The sequence below is a fragment of the Lagopus muta genome, chromosome 17, assembly GCF_023343835.1.
Source record: "Lagopus muta isolate bLagMut1 chromosome 17, bLagMut1 primary, whole genome shotgun sequence".
Lineage (NCBI taxonomy): Eukaryota > Metazoa > Chordata > Aves > Galliformes > Phasianidae > Lagopus > Lagopus muta.
In genome coordinates this window covers 4,433,012-4,458,549 of record NC_064449.1, presented here as the reverse complement: position 1 = coordinate 4,458,549, position 25,538 = coordinate 4,433,012, and the positions used below count along the sequence as shown (strand labels likewise).

Sequence of the window (25,538 nt, the reverse complement as noted above, 5' to 3'; positions counted from 1 at the left end):
GGATGAATGACTGTAGTGTCACTAAAAGAAACAAGCCTGGAGCCCCAGTGCCCGGGCTGTGCTCCAGCCCTGCAGACACACTTCTGCCCTCCGAGGTTATAGGGCAGAGGCAGTGCCCTGCAGAAGAGTGGCCCTCCTGCCCACACGCAGCTGCTTTGGCCACTGCTCCGGGGGTGAAGCCAAGGGGAGCCTCCAGCCTGACTGTTTCCTACCTTCGCTTCATCCTGCCCGTATGTCTGTTAATGGGCCTGCCCTGCCTGCATCCTCGGGGACTAATTGCCTCACACTTGAGCAAATGTGCTCGGGGTTTAAAAGGAGTCTATCGATCTGTGCATATTCCTGAAAGCCTCACAGGGCCCTGTTGCCTTTGAAGTGTAAAAACATCCGTCTGTCTCTGCTTTTCCAGCAGTCTCCTGCACCATTTGCATCTCCTCCCCGTTGCATCTCCCCGGCTACCTGCATCCTGCAGCCCCACACGGTGCCTGGCTGTGGCTGCCTGGGGGCTGCAGGAGGATGGGGGCAAAGGTGCAAAGCCCAGTCCAGATGGGAGGCTGAGCTCTGAGCTGAGCTATTTCTGAAGGCCAATTTCCAGTGCTCCCCAGACTATGAGAATGCTCTCACTGTGCTTTGGGCAGAAGCTGGATGTGCATTCATCTGTAGTAGGCAGGTTTATTAAAAAGGAGAGAGAACAACCCCTGGCTTCTTCCCATCACAGTCCTTAGCTTCTCGTGCAGACTGTGAGGAAATAAGGTAAGACTTGGGCTGCTTTGGATGATCCACCCTGAAATGTGCAGGGGTGACCAGAACTTGTAGTGGTTCTCTGATGCAGGTTGAGAAAAATCCTGTTGAAATGCAGTGCTGTGGGCAACGTGGCTGTGATTCTCCCCATCCCAATTCCCTGTACACTGGAACTGGGCAGGCTGGCTGTGCTACTGGGCTGTTTAACTCAGGCACAACCATACAGAAGCGACTGTGCTGGAGCAAGTGGGACTCGTTGGCTGTCCCCGGGGTTGTGGAAGGAGGACAACACAGCTCAATCCAGCCCCAAATTCCAGGCCTCACCTCCCAGATGGTGCCTTGGGTTTCCTATTTCAATGGGGATTCGGCAGCACAGCGGTGGCACCTCGCTGTTGGAGGCAGTAAATGGGCTCCCATCTGGTTGTAATGATCAGTAGCACTTTGGTGCTTGTTTATCCTCACGTTCTGTGCTTCAGCAATAAAATACTGCTTCAGTTTGTTCGATCTGTCCCAGTGCTGGATGGAGATGAGTTCACAGTCACTGACAAAGCAGTCCCTGTACTATGCAGGGTGTTGCTTTTTTAGACAGCTGGGCAGGATCAGATGATGTAGTGACAATTAGAAGGTGATGGGTGGGAAGGGGAAAGCAGCTTGCATGCACCTAGCAAAGAAATCATACCTTTGGATGGACAGAAAGGAACTGAGCAGGGTTTGGCTCTTCCCTCCTGTCCCTGCTGGGCTCTGACATGGAGCCAAAGGCTGTGGGTGAGGGACAGGCACAGGGATCACACAGCACCACCGAGAGGGGAATGAGCTTCTGCTGCCCTTCTGGCTTATGGATACCTGGAAACCTTTGGCCTTCTCATCTCCCATTCCTGCTGTAGAGGAGCACGATCTCCTCTGCTTCATTTCCCAACGCTGTACTCCTTGGAGGCTTTTTAGCTCTCATCTGTGGGGGGGTGAAACACACATTTTTCTGCAGAGATCCTTTTTCCCAACTGCGTGTCGTGGCACGTAGCTGCAGGAGGGAGCCGAACAGAGCAAATCTCAGCAAACGAGTTAAGCCCCTTCCGAAGCGCTGCGGCTCCGTTCCTGGTTCTGCCGCCTTCGTGCTGACTTTTCCTGGCAGTTCTGACTGAGATGGGCATTTCTCGGGGCCGTCCCAACTGCGTGCCCTGCTGGCTTTACGGGGGTAAGGATAGAGATGCGGTGGGATGCCGTCTTAGGGCGGTAATAGGGCTCACAGTGCCACCCAGTGACCGCGGGTCCCGAAGAGCGCAGCTGCGTTCCCAGCTCTCACCCGGCAAGTGAATTCCCTGGCCACCATAAAAGATGCGACCCCTGGGGAGGGTCCCAGCGTGCATTTTGCTCTGCGAGTGCTCACGAGTCCCAGCAGGGCTCATGGGAGAGCACGGCCAGGCCTGAAGCCCAGCAACCCGGGCTGTTCAGCCCCTGCTGGGGGACTATCCCTGGCTTTAGGTGGCAGCCGCGCTCGGTGGCTTTCTGACTTACACCCCAAGGTTAACGCAGGACCTTCCCTCCTTTCTGCCCAAGTCGTGCCTGCATTCCTCTCTGGGTTGAGCCCTGTGTCACGTTCCCAGGTGAGCAAGTGTCAACAGGCAGCTTTGGCGGTGGGGCACAGGGAAAGCAGCCAGCTGGGTGCAGTGTCAGCAGATCCTGAGGTGGCTCCCAGTGCTGCAAACTGCTGCCCCAGCAGTGCCCCAACATGTTTCCAGCAGGGACTGCCTCATGGATGCAGACTGAGGCTCTATTTTGGGTGATGACTGCAGAGCCCACAGAGCTTTTGGCAGCAGGGAGGGCTTTAATCTGCCTGTCCTTCTCCAGGTACATTCTCTCCTTTCTTCCACTCCCCTCCATTTTCTGTAGCTGTCTCAGTGCCACTGCCTTAGGGCTGCAATATGTGGCTGAAATGAGGCCACTGCAGCAAGGGAGGCACGAGTCCTGCACTCTTGATGGATGAAAGTCCTAAATCTTCGCTGCCCTGAACAAGGACTGCAAGCTTTCTGTTCCCAGGTTGCTCCCCAATGTGTCTTTATTCTTGCCTGTTTAAATTTAGGCCAGCATTGGTAACAAGCTGCCATTGCTGAGCAGCACAAACCCAGCATGCTGCAGTCAGAGCCATTTCCATCCCATCACCTACCTCTGGTGATCAGGTGGTTCCTGATGACTGTTCTGATGGAGGTAGGGAACTCAGCCCCTTCCAGGCAGGAGTTGCTACTGGGTACTGGAAGTAATGCTGATGTTATTTCTGGGGTGCATCCTGCAGCATGGGAGGACTCCATCAGTGACAACGCACTGCTTGTGTTGGTCAGTCCTGCCTTAACCCATCCAGCAGAATCCCAGACCTGAGCCAATTTAAGCCTTTCAGTGGCAGACTCCCCCTGAGCTGATGTGTCCCACGGACCGATCGGGGTGCTATTTCTAGCAGGGAAATCCTCTTTGTTAATTTTAGAGCCAGTTCTCCAGAGTGCTGAGCAGTCACAGCTCCTGAAGGCAGTCAGGGGCAGCGGGAGGTATTTGGTCTTTGAAGGCTATGGTTTTTTCTTACATGAAGAAGCCCCAGTGAGATGAATTGCATTGCCTCTGTGCCAGGTGCTGTGCCAGGCAGGGTGCCCAGGAGGCCTCCAGCCCACATGCAGTGCTTAGCAGCACTCAGTGCCAACAGAGCCAGTTTCCACTGCTTGTCAGCTGTGTTACCTGGGAAGAGAAAAGCTGTTCCTCTTCAAGGTCGGTTGATTAATGGTATCACTGGTCACAAGATGAGTGCAAAAAAGAGGCAATGCAAAGCTGCAGAAATAGATTCAGCAAATGCAAGTCCCAATGAGAACTCCCTGAACTATTTCCTTATGCAGATCAAACTAGTGAAGTAATAGAATGTAATTAGAAAAAACCCTTGGGTTGGGGTCCAGGCACTCAGGGGCCGTAAGGCTTGTATGTTAGCAGGGGTGCTTCACAGTGATGGAAGAACAGGCAAGTTTGCTTTGTATGCATTTTAATGATATTGGATAGTGATGGTGCACTCCAGGAGCTAGCAGGGATCCCCGCTTCTTGTCAGGAGCATCCCAGGGGTCTCATGGCAGCGCTGGGCTGCTGAGCAGCAGTGGGCAGGAAGGATAACAGGAGCTGAGCACCAGGGGTTTCCAACCAGCTCCTGTTGTTCACTTATGTCAGTTCCCTTCTGTCGGTTCAAAGCAGCGCCCCTCTCTGACTCACCCCTGCATCAGCTGCGTCTCTGGGGCAGCCGGGGGAAGGCAAAGCCATGCACCCAACCAGCACTGCTTGGCCCCCTGTGTGTGAGCAGAGCTCCTGCTGCCTGAGCCTCCCCAGGGCTTCATTGCGTGGTCAGACTGGGAAACAGCGTATGGCACAGGAGCGCTGATGGTCACTTGAGGGTCACGCTTTCTATTGTGCATTTGGTCAGGAATTGAAGAACAAATGCACAATTACAAATGAAGGATTATTCAGCGCTGACTTTCAGTTGCCCTTGTTGGATCAGCCGGGATGTACAAAGCAGGAGCTGGGTCCCCACAGACACCCCAGATTTAGCTCTGATCCCAATTGTCTGGTGCGCCAGCGGCGGGTGAGATTGACTGCATGTGCAGGGAGGGTTCTGGTTACAAATGCCTGGAATGAAGCAAGCAGGTGCTGGGAAGGTTATCTGAGGAGAGCGCTGTGCTAATTCTCTGCTGCCTCTCACTCACCCCCCCGGGTGGCACTTCTGCAGGTGAGGCTGTGTCCAGTGTGTGAGGAGAGACATCACCACCCCCATGAGCAGCAGCAGCAGCTTCTAGTGTGGGTCGTGTCCCCAGAGAGCAGAAGTGGGTCTGAGTGTCAGCGGTGGGCGCTGGGGGTCCTTCCCTCTCCCAGGGAGGGCGGTCGTGCAGGAGCAGTGCTTGCTGACCTGATTCAGGCTCTAAGAGCTGATGTGATTTCTGCTTGAAGGTGGCATCTCTGGGCTCCGATGTCAGACAGGACACTTGGGGACAGCTGTGATGGTTTCTCTCCTCGCTGCACGCCTGTCCCTCTCAGGCTGGTTGTCCTGCTGCAGGACGGCTCAGCTGTCTGCACAATGACTGTCACAGTTTGCAGCTCTGGATATTAAGGTAACCTGAAATTGGAACTGCTTTACCTTAATACACTGAGCTGTGACTTGTGGTTCAACAGCTGCTGTGAGAGCAGCTGATACGTTCTCTAAAAAAAGGGCAGAGGACACAGTGTGGGACAGAACCCAGTGCAGCTGCTCCAAGGTGAGTCATTGCTGCTGCTGAATACAGACCAGAAAAGCCTCCCTGTGTGCACAAATCACACTGGCTATAGTAAACAATGTTTAAAAAAAAAAAGGAAAATGGTTCATATGCTGTGACAGCATTTTATTTTAGTGTCTCTAAGTGTACTTGCTCAGGCAGGTTTACATTGGTTGAATCTGTTAAGGAGTGTTTTACTATTGCACTGGTTCAGAAAGGAAACCTAACAGGGTGTCCAACAGGTGAGCCCAGCTCCTTCCAGAGAGCTTGTGCTAAAACTTAAGGCTTATGCTGTTTGGGCTGGCCTAACTCAGCTCGCTTGAATTTAAGTTAGCAAAAGCTGGTGTGCAGCTAAGCTACAAGCAAACCCAGCTTGAGCTGCTGTCATGGGCAGCTGGATGTCAGAGAACACAAACTCAATGCACTGTAATGAGAACAGAGTCCAGGGGCACAGTGCAGGCTTTTAAGACATCTCCCTTGCAGCATCTAAGAGCCTGATGTTCCTCTTAAGTTTCTTTTTTCCCCCACAGCTCACTTCAAGTTTCAAAACCACTGTTAATGATTTAACTGAATGATCACAAATATTAAAAAAAAAAAAGTTACAGCTTTATCTCCACTCTTAATTTGCAATGACTGGAGAAAGGCAAAAGATGACCTATTCTTGATCTGCAAAAGCAGATATTTGTTAACATCTTATGCTGACACCATTACTGGGACTGGAATGCCACGTTTCCCACCTGCACTGCTTCAGATGTACCAAAATAAAAGCAAAATTAAAAGCCTATGTGTAAATCAGTCGAGATACAGTAAAGGAAAAACACGGAGTGAAGTACAGCAACAGGAAGAGCACTAAGGGGCAGCACAGGGGCAGGAAGCTGTGCTGTGGGTGGTGCTGGAGCCTTTTCAGTCTGCCCCCAGAGCAGTGACAGCACAGCAGGAGGGAATGTGGGATCATCCCCACTGCTCACAGCTGCTGCTCACCTCTGGCTGTGGTTCCACAAAGCTTCAGCTGGCACACGCTCACCCACAGAGCAGCAGTGAGGCCGTTGGTGTTCTGCTCACACTATGGGGGTTTAGGACTGAAAACCACAAATGCTGGAAGTTGAGGCAACTTTTATTGAGACTGTACAAGCAGGGCACTGGGAAAAAGAAAACAACAACAACAACAGCGGCTTGATGTTGGGACCAGCTCTGTGGAGTAAGAAATTAAAAAGGCACTAATCTGAAGAAAAGACACTCTGTGTATTCTAAGAATATAATTCATTTAATACTGTTAATTTTGTAGCACAAAAAAATAAAACAAGCCGTGATCCCCAAAATAAACTTTAAAAGCTTACACTTTAATATTATTGCCTGAAGATCATGGTCTTTAAATTACATATTGTGTTTTAAAGTTTACACAGTGAAGACTGTCTCAAATACAAGGCCACCTTTCCCACTGCAATAATTGTATCCTTGTCCCAAAAACGCGTTTTCATGTAACAACAGCAGAGGACAGCTGGAGGATGCTTTCACTGGTCCCCAAAGGCAGTCTTTTAGGCAGGTCTCGCTTTCAGATGCAGGTATTGAGAAAAATGCTCGAAAAATGGACTAGAAAACAAAGGCAGCCCCACTCGTCCCCAGGATGTTAATATAATATAAAAAAATTACTTTACAGGCATGTGAAATGGCACAAAGAATGCTGTTTTTTCCCTTTACAAAAATAATGCTCGGGCTCTTCGGAGCCCCACCCCACACAGGATCTTCCCTTTTGTTGATGCTTTCCAATTTGTAAACAATCACAAATTAAATTAGCGCTTCTCCAGTGATGGACACGGATTGAAACAGTTTTCATTGAAACTTTCAGGCTGCTCAGAGGCTTCAGTGTGTGCACACACACACGTGTACACAAGGGGAGGCAGTGAGCCTTTGTGGTGGACAGCTGTAGTGGCACCACTTTCACACTGTGCTTTGTGGCACGGACACCTCGCAGCCCGAGGAGCGTTCATTTACACGGATGGGTTACAGCCCAAACGGCAGAGGCTTTGTACAGCAACACGCACGGCAGCGAGCGGCTGAGAAGCCAGGCAGTCCTTCCAGGAGAAGCACCCTGGGACCAGATGCAGTCTTTGTCTGAAAATATTTGTCTTATAGCAAAGTGGCAAAGACACGATTTGAAGCGAGGCTCCAGTCGGCGCCGGTTGGGCAGCGTGCTGCATTTCAGCACACCTAACACCACCGAACTGACCGCTGCAGCGGAGAAATACCTCATCTGGGGCCCAAAATCTGGTTCACAGAAAGTTAACAATTCTTTTCTTTCCATCAGATGCCACTACACACCATTTTTGCATAGTTTTGAAAGAAAATCTTTTGCTTTTCTGCGCTATCAGAACATAATTCAACCTAACACAACGCACGTGTTCAAGGTGCACCCCATCCATGAGGAGATGAGGCGGGACGCTTAGTTTCATGAAAAAAACAACAGGTTAAAAGCTATGTTCAAGATCTCAAATCTCACAGTATTTATTTACGCACTTGGACATGCAAAGGAGGAATTCCACAACCAGTCTGAAGAGCTGCCCGGAAACAGGGCACGTCTGAAGTAAGGTTTCTCTGCAGCAGACTGAGCTTAGTGCAGTTGCTGTGTTCACAAGGTGACTTTCAGTAGTACAATCCATGTAGTAAACGTACAGGTGGAGTCAGGGCACAGAAATTCATGACCTCCTTCAGTCAAGAGAGCTGCGTAGCTTTTTGTTGCAAGACAACCCGTCGATGCCTATTGTCAAGAATTACTCTTACAGCACCAAACACTTCAGTCAATGCTACTCTACTTCACAGTTAATTTGGTAGTAAAATGCTCTACAAGAACTTCTAGACCGTCAGCCACTTGATTAATACTACAAAAGATAACTAACAGATGAACCGAGAGTTTCTTTAAAAAAAACCAAACACAACAGCATTTTACATCTCCTGTTGGAAATGCCATTCGTACACTTCTTCAGTGTCTTCCATTCAAGGACCTCATGGCACTTTCAGCTGAGTGAGAACAATGTACTTTTACAAGGATCAAGTGACACAATCAACAAGAAAACGCATCGGAACTGAAGGCAACGATAAAAGGGACATTTGTGGGATGCAGTGAGGGTTTGCAGGTGTCTGAAGTTTCTCTTTTTGCTACAACGGACAGCTTCAAATGTTGAAAAATGAATGCATGGGGGCACTACTGTTTTCCTGTCAGATATTCCTGGTTTTCTGCAGATGTTTGCCTTTATCCAGGCTGTATTCTGTTAAATCGGTGCTCAAATTATTTTAAAAATATGTTCCAGTTCACCTAGAAAACACACTTAAAGAAGGCAGAAGATACCACTGTACCTAAGCTTTCACATCCTGTAACAGGCTCAGGACTTGACCTGCATGGCATTGATAACACAACCATATAGTTCCCTAGTAAAGGTGCAATTACAACACTACAGCTCATGTACAGAAAAGGGGAGAGAAAGCTGTACTGATAACAGACACCTGTGTGGCCTCCTCCAGCCTAAACATTAATTATAAGGTGGGAAAACCTTGGCAGCTGACTCCAATTAACCATTTTCTAGAGGATGCTGGGAGTAGGAGGGGTATAGGGCATATATAAGCCAGAGCCAACGCCTTTGGAAGGGTAAAGATTGTAGCATGGAAAGATTTGTGGTGTGAGGGGGAAAAAAAGAAAGTAATTCTGGAAGAGGAGCACAGCAATGTAGAGATGCCCTGGAGAAAAAGGTACTGTGTTCAAAGTCTTCAGCAAGTTGGGGCGGGTATAGCTGGGAAACTTGGGAGTGATAAGTGAGCCTACAGAGAAATGGGTATAAAAGGCTTATGTTTAAATAACAGGCTTTTATCATATTTACCAACGTCTTGTGTCCTGTTCCTTTTATACTTCTTCGTGCTGTGGCAATCTGATCCATCTCCCTACCAGGTAACAGCTTGGTGACAAGCACTACTAGTTAGTAAAGTCTACTTCCAACACTGCAGAAGGGCTCTGTGTAGACCAGGCCAAAGTGTTTCCCTTTAAAGCTCACTTACTACAGTTAGTGCTTGCAAAATCAACAGAAATACTTTATGTAAAAAAAAAAAAAAAAAAAAAAAGGGTTATGAGCGTGAACCCCTCCTAAGTTTCCTTATAAATAAATGCCTCAGCTTCAATGCAGCTCAATCAATGGTTATTTGTATTTAACACACACTTTCAGGAAGGTCAACAACGAGCTTAAGAGTTAACAGAAATGAGCAGCTTCTAATGCAACTGCTTAAAATACATAAGCTTCAATTAATGTCCTTTAAAGAGACCATCATCATTGTAAGTGTACTACCTTAGGGCAGGTTCTCTTAAAACTAAGTCTTCTTCAGTCCTAAAATTGCATTTTTGTTGTTGCTTTTTGTTGGACAGTAACAGATGAGTCGCATGTTTGCTCTAAGATTAGGGCTCTTCCTACTGGGCAGGCCAAAACAAGTCCACGGAAGTCTCAAGAAGGGTTTTCTTCCCATGCTTGTCTGCTATACGCTTCAGTCTTCTCCAGCTTAAGGCCCAATACAGTTTTAAAAGTGAAACCAAATTCTGGTTGATGTATCTACGGTATGAAGGTCAGGCAGTGACTTCAGTTGTATGTATTCCAAATGTGTATTAAAAGAACTGTCAAACTGCAGCAAGCTGGAAAAATGGGCAATGCTAGCAACGTGCCATTTAGCCATCATCCCACCTCAAACAACACTAATGAGAGCCAGCAAAGGGAAGCAGCAGTGTAAATCAGATCAAGGGAATCATTCGTTCTCATCTGGGTTTTGAGGGTCAAATATTTTGACATGTGTGAATGGGAAGAGCCCTTTTCGCCCGTTGACCTCTCCTTCCCACTGACCGTTTATGTTCATCCTTGTAACCTTCACAATATCTCCAACCTGCATCATTAAAAACAGCCGTTAGCACATGAGGATCTCACCTTTGGTACAAAGCAAGTAAACAAGAACAGTAAGTACAGCTTGAGAATTAAGAATATAATATAATACCTTTGCGTAAGCTTTAAAGGGAAAGAAGTTATTTTTATTTAGCTGAAACATTTTGTTGCTGGAATCTGCACCCTTGTTGGGAAAACTTAACATATATTTATATGTTGCAATAAATTGCTGAACCACACCTTTTCCTGTAGAAAAGCTTACTTCATGCTACAGTATATTTAGCTTAGACAGGCTGACATCACTAAAGCTACCACAAGTAATGAGATGCAACATGCATTCGAAAGAGCACACTACTTGTTTTTAGCATTAGCAGGTTTACTTAGAAGGAAAATTCTCTTTTTCCAAGAGATTCCTGTAGCAAACAGACAGAGTTTCAGCTCTCGCTGTCGCAGTCTAAGAAATCGGTGTAGTTCTCTAAAATTCTCCATGCTTTCAAAGCAGACAAAAGCATTCTCAAGCAGATGTTCCTGAGTATGGGATGCACAAATTCTAGCTTGGTTTGCTGCTTTCACCTTCACTTCCTGTCAGAGAACTTGAAACAGGAACAACGACTTGTCGAACCTTTCCTATCACAACTGTGTCTCTTCGTATTTGGCCAAAGACAAGGAGAGCTAAGCTATGATCAAGCAAAAAAAGCCATCAGCCCAAGTGGTAAATTACTCTGTTTAATGCTGAGTTTAACTTGAATCAGGATAATTGGAAAAGCCCAGCGTGTGCTACAGCAGGCAGAGGTGAGGACTACCTACACTCGTTTCTCTCTGAACTGCTTCAGAAGAGCTGAGCATGTGGCCTGTTGCAGCAGCCCTCTAACTGCACCTCCCTTCCTGTTTACTGAGTTGCATCTATGTGGTAACTATAGTAAATATTAGACAAGTGCCATTAGCAGCTAATAGCTAAGGGCACAAAAGGTAGAGCCACGCATGACCAACAGCAAGCACCTCAGAAGGTTCTTCCCCAGAGGAGATCCAAGAACTACACAGCTGGGTTTCAGATCAGCAGCCAACTTCTGTAAGCTCCAGAGGTAACAAGCTGTGATCTTTCTGAGGGAAAAACTACCTTGTATTATTGATATAGTATGTGTAACAATTTGTGTGCATTATCTAAATAACACTGCGTGTAGAACTGACACAGGTGGCTTCAGGACCTTGGCAAAGGACTTTGAATTCAAACTTCTCAGTTAAGATGTGTGCATCTTCCATGAGAGAAAAAAGCCGACTTCACAAAATATATTCCTAGAGCCTCCTGAACGCAGCTCCCATTACTGCAATAGGTGTTGTTTGAAGATTGCTCAGAAGCATTCTGAACCCTGAAATGAGACTTAAGATGTTACAGTGAACTCTGGTGCTCAGCATTTGGAGCTCTGAAAGCTTCTCAGAAATGTAAGCTTGATGTTGTGTATTACAATGGAGTTAGACTTTAATTAATACATTTGCCCCCACTCTCTTGCTCTGCTTTTACCACTACTTGTAGGTTTTTTCCACTTCCCACCCAGATGTTCCAGATGTCCCACATGGAACAATCCTCATCTTGTACTTTCCAGATAGGAAAATCCCCTCTGAACTCCTATATGTTTCTGTGATAATAGTGAGACTTTCTTCAGTTGTCATCTTCATGTATGCTGCTCATAAGCTCAAAGATGAAGCCTGTGTATCCTAGTAGTTACACACTGCCTGATAGTTAGCATGCTCCTGTAGCATCAGTGTGGCTGGTTTCCATCTCTTCCTGGAATGCTGCAGCTTGCTTTGATGGCGTGCTTGAGAAAAAGCACAATTTGTCTGACTTCTCATTAAATGGAAAGTCTAGAGAAAGCTTTATATAGTAACAAGATGACTTAAACAGGAACCTAACAGAAGCCTCTTTAGGAAAAGGCTGATAACATCTATAAATAACTCTATGTTACTCTGCTAGATTTAAGTAACTTTTGAGGACAGATTTGAGTTCCAGGATTCAGACTCAAATTCAGAAAGCCTCACTGCAACAGTCAAAACCCAACAGGAAACTCTATTTGCACCACTCCATAGAAACAATTCACTTGGAAGCGTTTTAATCTCATTAATGAAAAAAAATAAATCGGTAGTACACAGGCCCAAAGAAACACACAGACTCGTGTTCTGAGTCAGATTTAATTCTGGCCACGTGCTGCAGAGTTCCATCCGAAGTTTGTGCAGAAGGCCTATAAAAATATCCTTCAATTCGACTGATTTCTACAGCATGGATGGGCTTAGGACTGCAGGTGAGCAAAAACTAAAGATACAGTAAGTGTATTATTTTCCAATGAACTGCCATGAAGATCAGCAATCCAAGAAGTTCTTTAGACTGGGCAGGGGGAGTTGTTAGATCTGTAGCAGCTGTTAAAGAATGGTAGCTGAGAAAAGCTTCTCAGAACTTCATCTTGTATACCAAGGACTGCTGGATGTCCTCTGCTTTAAACAAAAGGCAGCTGCCTTAAAGACTGAATGAAATGGCAGGCTGAAACAAGATTCTGGGGAAGGAACCTTGATGTCATGAGCAAGTAATTGTTGCATCTGTGTTAATGACCTCTGGATTAGCAACATCTGAAAGAATCCGGCCAAGTAGTCCCTCTCTGCTTTTTCCTCTCCCCAACATTCCCCAAGCACAGTATTTGGTAAATTCTCTTTAAAGCCTCTACAGAAGGGTCAGCTGAGGTGGGATCTCCCATGAAAGTTACTTAACATGCTGTTGTTTTTAGAGAATGTTTCAGACCAGTTGGAAGGGTTGCCTTATGATTAGGAACAGGACAGTCAGGAGATCTGGTTCTATTCTCATTGCTGCCACAAACTTCCTGTGCAATTCTGGACAGCTCATGGGCCCTTATCTGTAAATGAGGATAACGCTTCCTTAGTGTCAGCATCCCTCAGATAAGCAATTCACTTGTAAAGTATGCCAGCATCACTGCATGGAAGCATCAACTGCTGACGTGAGTAATACTTCTGAAATGCAGCCATCTGGTTCCACCCAAACGATAAAAATCAAAATGCATTTTAGATAGCATCCTTTCATTATGTCCCTGTTACAGCATGAATTCAAAGCCCCGGGGAAATGCAAGTTGTGGAACATGCCAGTCAGAAAGCTTACTTCATTCACTCTAAACTCTTCCATACCTGTCTCCATTTGAAGCTGATTCATACACTGAAAAGGTTTCCTGCATGCCATTTGAGTCACGTACCTCAGATAATTTAGCATGTTCTATAGATATTCCAACAATGAAATTACTCCATCGCACTGCCCCCAGAAGATAGAAAGCTAAAAAAGGAGGCAGAGTTTGGTTGAACTACAAGCAGGACAAAATGAGACTCTGAATGAGACTCTAGATACTGGAAGGTTGAAGAAACCAAAAGGCTGAGAGCACACCTCTGTTACCCTAATTTTCATGCTCTGAGCCAGAATTATTGCTCAAACCAGAGCATGCAGTCATTCAGACCTGAAGAAAGATCATTCCTGGAGATGCTAGAACAGGTCAAAGGGCAGCACAGAAATGCTAATGGCCTCTAGATACAATTAATTTAGCCTCATCTAGGAACAGAGCGATGTAGTTTGGCACTTGTCATATCTGTACTTGAAGAGCAGAGGTGAGACTGTAGTACTACAAGAAAGCACAGTTTTCCATTAAATTATGATAGCCTGTCTCCTGCTAAGCATGTTGTGATTGCATGGAATTTGGAGGCCACAAAGCTTCAATAGAGGAGCGTTCCTGAGCCATGCTAAGTCACAGCTTTAACACAGGAACTTGCCTAGGTTCTCTCTACTGCTTTCAGTTTCATCTGAAAATAAGCTCTGCAAACAGTTCTGAGCGTGAAGATGCATTGGACTGTAAGGCACTGAATGCAGCCACGATGGGAACAAAGTAAACTGGTAAAGGAGGTCACAAAGATTAAGAATGCATATAATCTCCAATGTAATTGTTAGCCTTATTTTCAAATGTAGCATACTGGGAAGTTGGTACATATCAGCACAGACACAGAAATCCTTCCACAGTGTCATTTTCCATTAATAGCTATCAGAACTAATGCTCCAAAGTCAACTTTTAAAATGCAGGACCTGTGCTTGTACAGTTTAAGCAAAACTGTCATCCTTGTGCTTGGAAGCATTTTAATATTTAATGCAGCAAGACAAAATTTCCCTAGCTAAGAAAAGCACTATGCTTGTTGTCAAGTGATAGCAGCAACCTAATTTCCTAATTAAGTTCTACTACTAGCACATTTTGCCCTACTTGTCTCAACTTTAAAATAGAGGGAAAAAAAGTTACCTGTAACCTAATTGCAACAAGCTCAGGAGAAATATGGTGTCAGTTATGCAAGTGTGGTGAACAGGTATTCATTTCACCAATATATTTCAGTGAAACCTTAACTCTGTACTAGCAAATTAATACATCTGTATGTTTGATATAGGATGTGCAGATACAGCTGCTTAATGCTACACAATGCTGGCACAAGTGTGGAGGAAAAAAGGCACTGCTACAAAAAAATATAATGAAACTCTGTGTATATACGTCAAAAATAATCTTAAGATACCATATTACAAATCTGGATATGAACTCCAGGACTGCTGTTGCCCTCAGAATGGTGTCTGACAAATACCTCACAGGCACTGAGAATGATGGTAGGAACTTTGTTTTGTCACCTGGTAGACCAAAGAGTGGCAGCAGCTGCTGCTCTCCTGTTTTTTGGTTCCTTAAGTTATTCCACTCTGTTTTATAAGGGGGAAAAAAACCCAGACTGTTAGTTTTTAAAGGAATTATGTATCACTGGTTTGTCTGCTGACTTTGCTGGACATGAAGAACGCTGCTGCATAGATCCAAGCAGAGTACTCAATTCCCTGCAGATGAGCTGCTGCTTTAAGGTAAAATGCAGCAGGTCTTGGAGTGCTGGGCACTTAAACCTGCACATCATGTACTGCCTTAAACCAAGGCTTCAGCAGGGTATTGCTGTGATCAGCCTGGCCGTACAACTACAGATTATTAATGCTGAGAAACCTGAAGGCAGGCTTTGCTGCCCTGTAGCACAGGAGCAGTGCCAGCAGTCTCTGCTCTTACAAAACCCAGCGCTATCTTGTGTAACCTCCGAGCACAGGGCTGCCCTCCCAGTTTTCTCAAGGAAAACCGAGGTTGAAGAAGAGCAGTGTGTAACCCTGTAATACAGAGCTCTGGTTCCAACAAATACAGGACACTGCATCCCTGTCCTTCATATTCCTTCCTCTGGAGCAGCAGAAAGGAAGGAAGTTGCCTCTTGGCGAAAGCACACAACTAGAGAAACAGATCTTGGCTGTTGCTTTTATTGTGAGGGCTTTTTTGTGTGTGCGCAGTATCTTTGGAAATGCTACATGTCAGTGCTACAACTCAGTAGGGTCACAGTGAGCAACTGCAAACTTCAATCATTTCATTAAAAATGCTAAATCCACGCTGCCAGTGTAATTAACTGAAGTGACCACAGTGACATGTCAGTCTTAGAAAGAAATGCTATGCTTCCTAATGAGTATCTTTATAGGGGAAAAAAAGGACATGGCAATTACCCTTAAACTTGCTTGCCATTAAACTTTCCCATTTTATAAACTATTTCAAAGTTAAACATCCTACCAAACATCTTAACAAGGATTTTCAGTAGAATGTTCACTTTATAAATTGTATCTTTTCATGGGAGAAACTTCAAAAAAAAAGTTACCTTACCAAACAAGTTTCTTCTCTGTAACAGGCTATGGCTCTTTATCTTGTCTTACATTTTGACAGCTTGTGTAAACAACTGCATACAACAGAACAATCAGACTTGAAAGCAGAGAGCTTGTCATTTCCCAGGGTTCAGCTTGAAAATGGGACATCTCTCCACTTAAAAGGAAGTTGAGCAGATTACTATGCAACAGCTTTATTTACTCCAGATGGTATTCTGCTTCTTTCAAGCACTGTTTGTGTGCTGACTACAGAAAGCTAAAGCCAGCAAGCAGATATTCTGCTTTCAGACTGTTGTATCAGTTTAGATGAGATTACAAATCAGTACAACTGTACCAAGGTGTTCTTATCCACAACAGCTGAACTGTGACTGAGGCTGAATACTGCAATACATTGTTATTTTGGAAGAACACTGCTAACTTTCTTCCCCCAAGTGTTCCCATAAGCTGTTCTTTCTGTGCTTCTTACAAAACTTCTAAGTGAACCCTATCATTTTCAATAGTGTTTAACTATGACCTCCAGTAGTTTGGATTAAGGAACATGCAGAGCCCTGAGAGGGTTGGGCCAGCAAAAGGTGTTAAGCAAACAAAAGGAGGATCATGCCAGGAATTTGGAGCTTTCTTTAGAAATGGTACACCTGACAAAAAATATGTTGCTGCAAAATGAGGTTGCTCTCTTTCTCTGGGCATGGATGGAAAAGCTATAATCACAACTCAAACCTGCATGTTGGCCAGAGAATGAATCCTACCAGTATTATCAGGGCAGTTAAATGATTGGATTAACTAGGTCACTAAATAGCAAATAGGAGAAAATTCATTAGTGAGAGCCATCCTCCCAAGCAGTTCTGCTACACTGCAGCAAAGCAGGTTCCCTCAAGTTGTTCTATGACACACTGATAACATAAAATCAACTGCTTGCCTTACTGTCTTCAGAAGCATGAATAGTTTTGGCAGGAATCTTCTGTATGGAGCAGTTGGCAGAGAATTTACTTTTCTTCCTATGCTGATTTTCACACACTGTTCACAAATGACAGGCTGCTAGCTTTTGTAAGACTCAAGGAAAACAGTGATACGTTTAATTTTTAACCCTCTGCCAATAATCACCTGTAGAGATTGTACAAGAGGGCAATTTTGGGAAACTTTTATGAATAACCAAAAGTGACAAACAAAACCTTTTGAATCTTAGTGAAAAGCAGCAGCTTCATTTGCAAACTGAGAAAAGGCAACAGGAAAAGTTCAAAAACATTTTTAAAAATCCCTACTCTGCTTGCTAAGGTGTTGTTGCTTCCCTTGCTTGTTTCCCTGCATTTGCTCCTTAAGCCCCCCACCCCCCACATCCAAAAAGCTACGGTTGAGAATCAGAAAAAATAACTGTATCAGCAATCCTTACCTTTCTACTTCAGTTCTCAGCCTGGAATGATCAATTAAACATCCCTTCTCTAAGATTAAGTAGAGAAGCAAAGTCACTTCCACAGAAGGATGTATATATTCTACTGCTCTTATAATTCACTGTTCCATAGGCAAGACAACAGTGCATTAGGCCTGGGTTCTGAAGTAGCTTAGTCAATTTTCTCAAAGGAAGTGGTGTAGGTGAAGCAATTTTTGTACGTCTTTCTTCAGAACATAACAGAACTTTTCAGGCCTTTGGCACAGATAAACAGACTCCACATAAAGTCATCCACACCTGCTCTGTCACTAACAATATTTAGTTTATTTTTCAAAACCATTGGAGAACTGTAAGACAAAGGGGAAAACTCACCTCTAATGCCAGTGCAGTCTTGTCATAAGCGCAGGGTACTCTCTTTTGGATAGCTTTGGCATAGACTGGTCCATTCTGCGTGGATGGCAGAGGGTTGATGACTGCTCCAGGTGTACTGGATACTGTGGGAAGGGGACTTGTGGTCTGAGGCTGAGCATAAGCATGAGCAGGTTCTGGAATACCGTAACTGTTGGAATTTCTGTTGCCGTGCTTCCCGATAGAAGATCTAACTAGCTTTTCTACATAAGGAACAGGAATCATCCCAATCCGACCATCCTTGTTTCTGGCACTCCACCACTGTTCTTCTGGCTTCTCTACAATTACCAGTATTTCGCCCTTTTTAAACGGCAGATCCTCAGCATCGTTGCCAGGAAAGTCATAGAGAGTCCGAACGTATTCCACGTTTTCTTCGGCAGCAGACATAGCAGGGGCAGATCCAGATCCCATTGGTGGACTTGGATACCTGAGATTAAAAAAGTCCCAATTATCAACTGGATATCAATTAGCCATTGTTTTGCACTGCCAGTAACAAAACTAGCCACCAGCTGCACACAAGGAACACCAGGTAAAGGAGAACTACCTTGTTCACCTATGTAGCAACATACAATAAAAAGCTATCATAGATGTAAAAAAGAAAAAAAAAAAAGGTATAATAAGGCAAAACCTTAATTACTGCTTTACTTTCTCTTTTGGATTATTGTGAAGATGTTAAGGTAGAATAAAGACCTCTGTGGCTTAAGTTATGAGAAGTTGTGATATATTAAGAATAAGTGAAAAAGTTTTGGTTGACTGGGGAGGAGCTTCTGGAGAGCTACATAACCCTCTCCTGTTCATTGCATTTCCATCTTTAACCTCAGCATCCACCTCTGTCAAGAATCCAGTAACCCTGAATGGCAAACCTGAGGGAGCACAGTGGGAAAATGGAAGCAATAGTGAAAGGAAGAATATGATAAACTCTACAGTCTTTCTGATGCTGTAGGCAGTAGAGCATCCTTGTACCAGAAGGCTACTGCTGATATGCAGGATTTGAGGGGCAGCCATATTAATACCAAAAACCCCTTTGTTTCAGGACAGAGACATATTTAATGGTCTTAGGAGACCACACGTTTCCCTTCCATTCTGGAAAGTAATACGGAATTAAGCTCCCTGATCTTATTGTCCTAACTTCAACTCTATTTAAGAGTACTTGTAATTCCTGAATATCTAAATACCTAATAGCATAACGTGACATTCTTCATAAGAAACAGGAGGAAATACTAACATCTGCTGGAAGGAACATACCACAAACACTGCTTTCTATTTTTTTAATATATATATATATATATATATATATATATATATATATGCATATATATATGCACTTCATGAAGTCAGAAGAACTAAGAGCCTGCAAAAGCACCTGAGACATTCCATGGAAAACGCCAAATTCTCGAGAGAAATGAGAACTAACAGTTCTGGAAGAAACTCCTGTCTACCCCTATTCTAAATGTAGCCCATTGATTTAAAGAAAGTAAATCTGGAAGTGCTACCTCCCACTCTCCCTCTTGCATCACCACGTTTTTTTTATATAGACAGAAGTCCAAACCACCAACCATGTCAGTGATTTTTTTCCAAGACTTTAGAACAGTAATTGTACTGTGGATAACCACTTCAACCCCTTTTGTAGCTTTATGAAAAAGCACCTCAGGTCACAGTATGCCAGGTCCCATCTGTCTCTGTGTGCTGAGAACACCACCAACATCTGTCTGCAATGAATGCCTTGAAAATAAGGTGGTACTAAGATGTTCAGGAAGTGTTTCATGCAAGGTATGACACAAATACTCAGAGAACAAGTGGAATCAACTAAGTTTAAGTTGTGGAAGCCAAGTCTTTGCTGTCTATGACTAAGAATGAGGTGGTTTATTTTCAGAAAGGGTTGACAGTACCCAGGTTAACAAGAACAGAGATGAGCAAGAACATCACTGCAGTATAGACTTTTTTCCTCCAAACTGTCTGTAACTTTAAACATACGCATAACCCTGTGCAGCTCCAGTTAAATGTTTCAGCACCTGTAAAAGATGAGGGAATTTTTCACCTACCCTTTTCTTTAGCCACAGCACAACCACTACCAGAAGGTTTCTCAACAGCTTTAGGAGCTCTTGAGGCCAGAGCTTTGTCACGCTCCTCCCACCACCTGACAGCTCTGCAGAGCCTGCTGACCACTTGCCTTTTTCAATTTGACGCTGTGGTCGACTTTTGACAACTTAGTGATTGTGATTAAGAACTGGACTGTAATAACGTTAAACTGTGATTCTAAAACTCAAAAGTTCCCCCTCCCCCCCAGTAACTTGTTAACCTGAAAGAAATCCCTTCAGCTGCAGAATTTAGAATTCAAGCTATTTGATTTTTTTTTTTTTTAACTGTGTCATTATTTTAATAGCTTTTCTCCTTCTTTTATCTAGGAAGCCCAAAGGATGAAATAAATATGTTCCAGGGTTACTGGTAAGCTGTTTAGTGATGCAGCCTGCAGGTATGCCCTGTGTTGGGTGCAGGACAAAGAATGAGCTCACAGCCAACTCACATTTTCCCATCCTCCTAAAAGAGCATTTCTTGGTGTATGCATATGTAGAGACAAAGAGTGCCATAAGCAAACAGAGATAAATGCTTTTGCCCTCTTCTGGGGGAATGCCACTCGTCTGGGAAACAATGTTTTTGAATGCACGAGAATTCAGTCAGCACCACGAAGCAGGAATCACAAAGGTACGACCTGTTGGAATCACTGTGGATGAGAGGCCAGAGCAACTGAGTTCTGAGGCCATACTTCAGCCAGGGAGGGGAAGACTTCTGAGCCAGCTTCTCTCAGCCGTCCCAGTAAGGGGACAATACCAGAAGGCTGATACAAAGCAAGACCACACCCTCCTGCAAGACAATTACAGCGGGTGGCAGGGATGTTCCCAGAGCCTCCGCATCTGCCTATATTCATCACAAGGACGGGCCCTACTCGCTATACTGATGATAACCGTAACGAGCAACCCACGGCCATCACCGAGAGCCCTGTCCCAGAGTTTCAAAGCAGACGAACCCCACACAGATCCCGGAGCTGCAGCACTCACCTGGGCGCGGGCTCGATGAGGGTGGTGGTATCCAAGTAGTGGATCTTGTAGAACTCCAGCAGGGCGGGCAGGTGCTCGAACTCCTGATCGCCGATCTTAAAGCGGCGGTTAGGCAACGAGTTAATGATGTAGTGGGACACCCGGGAGTTCTCGGATACCGACAGCACGTAATCCCCCGGGCAGGTGGACGAATCCCGCACCAGGAACATGCCATGCCGCTGCCCCTGCAGCCGAGTCTGCGCCTCCGCCCGCGACACTGGACCCACGTACCAGCTGGAGCGGTCCGACGAATCGAACCGGGCGGCGGAGGACATGGCTCCGAACGGGGAAGGGCGAGGGAGGGGAGGAAGAAGGCCAAGAGCCCGGAGGCCCCGCGGGAAGAGGAGAGCCGGGAGGGGAAGGCCCGGAAGGGCAGACGGCGGGGCCGGGGCCGAGGAGGAAGCGCCCAGCCCGGCGGACGGGCGGCAAAGGGACAGGGGATGCGGAGGAGGAAGCCCCGTGCCGCCGATGCGGAGGCCCGAGGATCGCCGGGCGGGGCCGGCCGGGCGCGGCGCTCAGGGCCCCGATGTGCTCAGCGGCGCGGCGTGCGGGGCGGCATCCTTCCCGCCTGTCTCAGGCCCGGGCGGGCTGCGAGGTCGGGCGGTCCGAAAAGGTGGCGAGGATATCCCGCTACGGTGTCTCGGCGCCGGATGAGTGGGAAACGGGAGGGGCGAAGCGCCGGGCTCCCGCTTTCTTCTACGGGTTCCCTCCCCTCTCGGAGCCGAGCACCAAAATGGCGGCGGCGCCGGGCGGTGAGAGCCCTCCGGAGACACCGCCCCGCGCATGCGCACTGCGGCCCGCGGCGGCGTGAGGAGAGCGGAGAGGCGGGAGGGGAACGGTCCTGAAAGGCCGCCTGCTGCCGGGCTGGAGGTGTGCGAGGGGAGCCGCTGATGCGCCTCCATCTTCGTAGGGCCGCTCTCGTGCATCCCTGACCTCTCGCGGCTCGCTGAGCTCCCTGCCCGCGGGCACTTGGCGCCCACGTTGCCTCTTCTGAGGATTTTTGGTGATGCTTTCCTGCGCGTTTTGAGTTTCACCTCTTTTTCGCGTTGTTCCCGCACGAGGAGGTCGAAGCCCTTTGAGGTGATGGCTGAGGAGGAAAGAAGGGCTGAGCGGGGCCTGGCAGCGCTGGGTGCTGCGGTGAGCCGGAGCAGCAGCACGAGTCCCGGCAGCAGGGCTGATTTCAGGCAGCTCTCGGTGGTATCGCCGTGCTCGGCTGCCCCAGGTAAGGACACGACAAAGTGAACAGCACCGATTCCCCAGACGTGCTAGAGATACCTTCACAAACACTTTGCTGATTTTTTAGGTCAGCTCTGTGATTTCGTTTGATTTTGTTTCTCTTCTTGTTTTGCTTTTGAGGCTGTCAGTGTGAAGCAGAGCCGAATGAAGTAAGTGAGGTTTCAAATGGAGAAGCAGATTGGAGGTGACTGTCACAACCTGCCCAGCCCGGCTGCTGTGCAGGCTCAACTCCAGCTTTGCCATCTTCCCTTCATGCTGTTTATTCCAAAAGCTCGCTCACAGCACGGTTGGTTTTCTTTTCACTTTATTTCCTATGTTGGTAGACAGTGCCAGCTGAGGTGTTTGTATTGGTGTGGGCTCTCTCTCTCTCTCCAAGTATTGAGTTCAGATATCAAAAATGGAAGCCTCACCTTGCTCAGATTCTTATGTTTTAGTAAAAAATATTCAGGAAAATCTTGTGACATCACTAATACAGAAGGATCTTAAACTTGGTCCTGAATACATGTGCAGGTATCGCTTCACCAGCTGCCAATAACAGCCATCTCCTGGGTGGAAAACAACAGCTGTTTAATCAGGCAGAGCAACACAAGTAAAACAATAGGTCCAGAGATGAATAGTTCCATCTGAAAATTCACACCCATGCAAACTTCTTTTAGGGAAACTTACCTAATAGGCGTATCATTGATCGATTCCTTCTGGTTGAAGTACTTTTTTCTGTCAATGAGAGTCATTTTTAAGCACAGGTAAATAGGTTACAATAGATTATGAAGGTTGTTCTATTTCTCTTTGTTATTTGAATAGGTTTGAGTCATTTTCTGTGCAGCTGTGGCCAAACTACAAGACAGTACTTGAAATAACAAGCCAGATAATGTTTAAAAATAATTACAAGAGCCACAAGCTAGCAGCAGAATCAGTAATACGTAGTATATGAAAAGGAAATAAAAATTCGTGCTGCATTTTATTGAATTGTAATTATTGTTATAGTATGATAAAAATCAAATGTAAGTCAAATATGTAATTATCTTGCCTCCATTTCATGTAAATAGCACAACTATCTCTAAAGAGTTGAAACATGTCAGGAATAAATAGCACTTGATTATAAACCAGTTTCAGTGCAGTGCTACAGAGGGCTCGAGTGGTGACTGAGGAACCAGCGCAGCCAGCCACCTTCCCTTCCCGAAAAGACACTAAGCACAGAAGGGTTTTCAGTTTGAAAGGAACTGCCACAGTTATCTGTTCTGACTTGAGCTTGTGCAGGCTGTGTGCATCCTTCAGGTCATTCCCCTTTCAGTTTCAATAACTGTGGTTGAATTAGGTGAAATCAGCTAGGTAAAACACCCCATCTTCTACTTACATTAAGATAAAAAGGTGATATACTCAAGCTTGTTACCATTATCAAATAAGACCAGGCAGCAGCTTCCTAGTCTGTCTCATGAAGAGTGGAGAGATGTATGGATTTTTAGGGCTGTTTTGCGGTGCCACTTTACCTTGTTATTATACATGAATGAGTTTATGCTCTTTGTGTTATGCATTGGCAGCTTCTGTCCTTGGAATATTCTGCCAAATATTTGCTGCAGTGCAACTGATGAAATAGGGATCTCTTGGAGTGCATCAGCTGCTAATAAAATACAAACTCAGCTGGCAGAATATTGCCTCGTGTGAGTGCTGTCCCTCTTACCCCATGCCCAGCTGCTTCTTCCTCTTTTTGCCAAAAGCCCCCCTCCGTAGCGCTGAATGCCAAATAAATTGTGCATGCGGCTCATTCCTGTGTAAGCGGGAGTAACCTTGTATCAAAGGTTTAGAATGAGAATCCTTCTTTCTTTTAAATGAAGAACTAGGTATGCTTCCGAGACAAAATTAACAATCCTAAATGAAATGAGGAGGAAGTGGGAAGGGATGTGTTGGATTTAGAGGTAGGCAGCTGGAAAAGAAATACAGTAGTGAAAGCACTTAGAAACAAACCTGAAGCAATTACAATCACTTGTGCAAATAAGGAAGCCTAAAATACTTCAGGATACAAGTCCACTAATTACAAATCTAGTAAATATGCCTCTATAGCTTTACCTCTGGCTGGCAGGAAAGAGGAAAATAGATTATTAAGAAACAAAGTTGTTATTCTTCTGGGCTTCCTAGTGCATCAGCTGTTAAAGCTTTAGAATTGTGGTCACACTGTTCTGGAAGAGCTGTTTGGCTCCTATCTTACAGACCAGAAGTAATGTCAACTTTTCTTAGTTCATCATTCAACTGTCTGCAGTGCCTTGTGCTACACTGTGATGCTTCTTACTGCAGGGTACAAGACTGACATATCTAGGAGACTAGAGGATTTTTTTAATCAAAAAGAGAAAAAATATCAAAAATCAGAATCAGCCTAAAACCCCCATCAGAGCATGTTGAACACAAGTGAACACAAAGTTTAGGTGTGCTAATGAAGTTCCTGAAGTTTCAGCCTTGATAGATTGATGATAATCACACCTCAGCATATCAATCTGTAATCCCTCCTGCAGTTTCTTTGTGTGGGTAACTGCACTGAACAAGAACAACAAAGCTCTTCATATGTTTTAGATATAATTTTAGTGCAAAGTGATTTGATTATTGTTAGCCTGGGTGTTGGCTTGAAAAGGAGAATGCTGGACCAGACCATGCAGCTGCTAAACGATTAGGATGGTTTGACCTAAAGGAAACGTGCTTGTTTTTTCACTAAAACAAAATGCATGCAGTTAGGATAGTGCATATGGTACCTTTTAACTGTCATATTGTGCTCAGATGAAATGTTGGGAGTGAAAGCAAATGAAGATTTGTTTTTACCAAATGAAAATGCAGATCTGCTCATAGAATTGGTTCATGTAATGTGGATGTATAATGCTGGCAGCTTTAAAAATAGAAAAAAAGAATACAACATTCCTAAGGTATATAATGTGTTTTAAGGACAGGTTGTTTCCTCATAACTGCCTTCTAAGCTGTGTACTGATTTGCTTTGCACAGCATCCAACTGTTATTTAATAAATAACAGTCACTAAATTGCATATGCTGATGAAGTAGAAAAATGGATCTCCTGACTATCTAGAGATCAGTATCCAAACTCTGAAGGAGTGATAGGAAAAGGCTGGGAAAAATAGAAGTGTGAGTTTCCTCATGACATTTCTTTAGCTTAATAATTACATCTTGCATTCCCCTACATAGTTTAAGCTCAGTTTAATTAAAATAGTAAGTAATGCCCTCTAGTGGAATACATAGGAAAAGGAAAATAAGCCAGACAAAGAATGATCCCATTTTTAATTGTCATGGAAGAGGCTAACAACCATTTTCCCTTGAAATACACTGCTTATCACTGGTCTGTTAAGACATGCTAGTTAAAATGTGAAACATGCTGCAAGCAATGCAGTCAGATGTGTGCTAAGTGCCAGGGTTAGTTGGAACACCTGGATCTACAGTGTGGCTTGGATCACTAGGAGTGTGGAATCACTTGGTCAGTGTGCAGGCACAACAGATTGCTACTGCAATGCCTGCAGTCTGGAAGGAGTGTTTTTGTGATGTCAACCTCAGATTTGTCATTACATGTGAGAGCTGCACTGAATTCTTACAGGTTCAAAATAGCTCTGTGGGCTAAAGATGAATACACCTCAGGCTCCTGTATTGCAGTATAACAGACTTTATTATCAAAATGGATTTTCTGAGGAAGCTCACATATAGGGTTTCCTGCTTTATCAGGTCTTCTGCTTTATTTGCCAATTGGCAAAGGGTCCAAAATTGAGGTAAAAACTG

General features: G+C 45.2%; 1 protein-coding gene across 1 annotated transcript; it reads right to left on the bottom strand.

The window, feature by feature from the left end:
* Window positions 1–6,099: 6,099 nt before the first annotated feature.
* CRKL (CRK like proto-oncogene, adaptor protein) lies at window positions 6,100–21,246 on the bottom strand. The gene is made up of 3 exons (XM_048963639.1): window positions 20,502–21,246; window positions 17,410–17,872; window positions 6,100–9,914 (listed from the first exon to the last, which is right to left on the bottom strand). The coding sequence occupies exons 1-3, from the start codon at window positions 20,813–20,815 to the stop codon at window positions 9,780–9,782; spliced, it is 912 nt and encodes a 303-aa protein (XP_048819596.1). The 5' UTR covers window positions 20,816–21,246; the 3' UTR covers window positions 6,100–9,779.
* Between the last annotated feature and the right edge of the window lie 4,292 nt (window positions 21,247–25,538).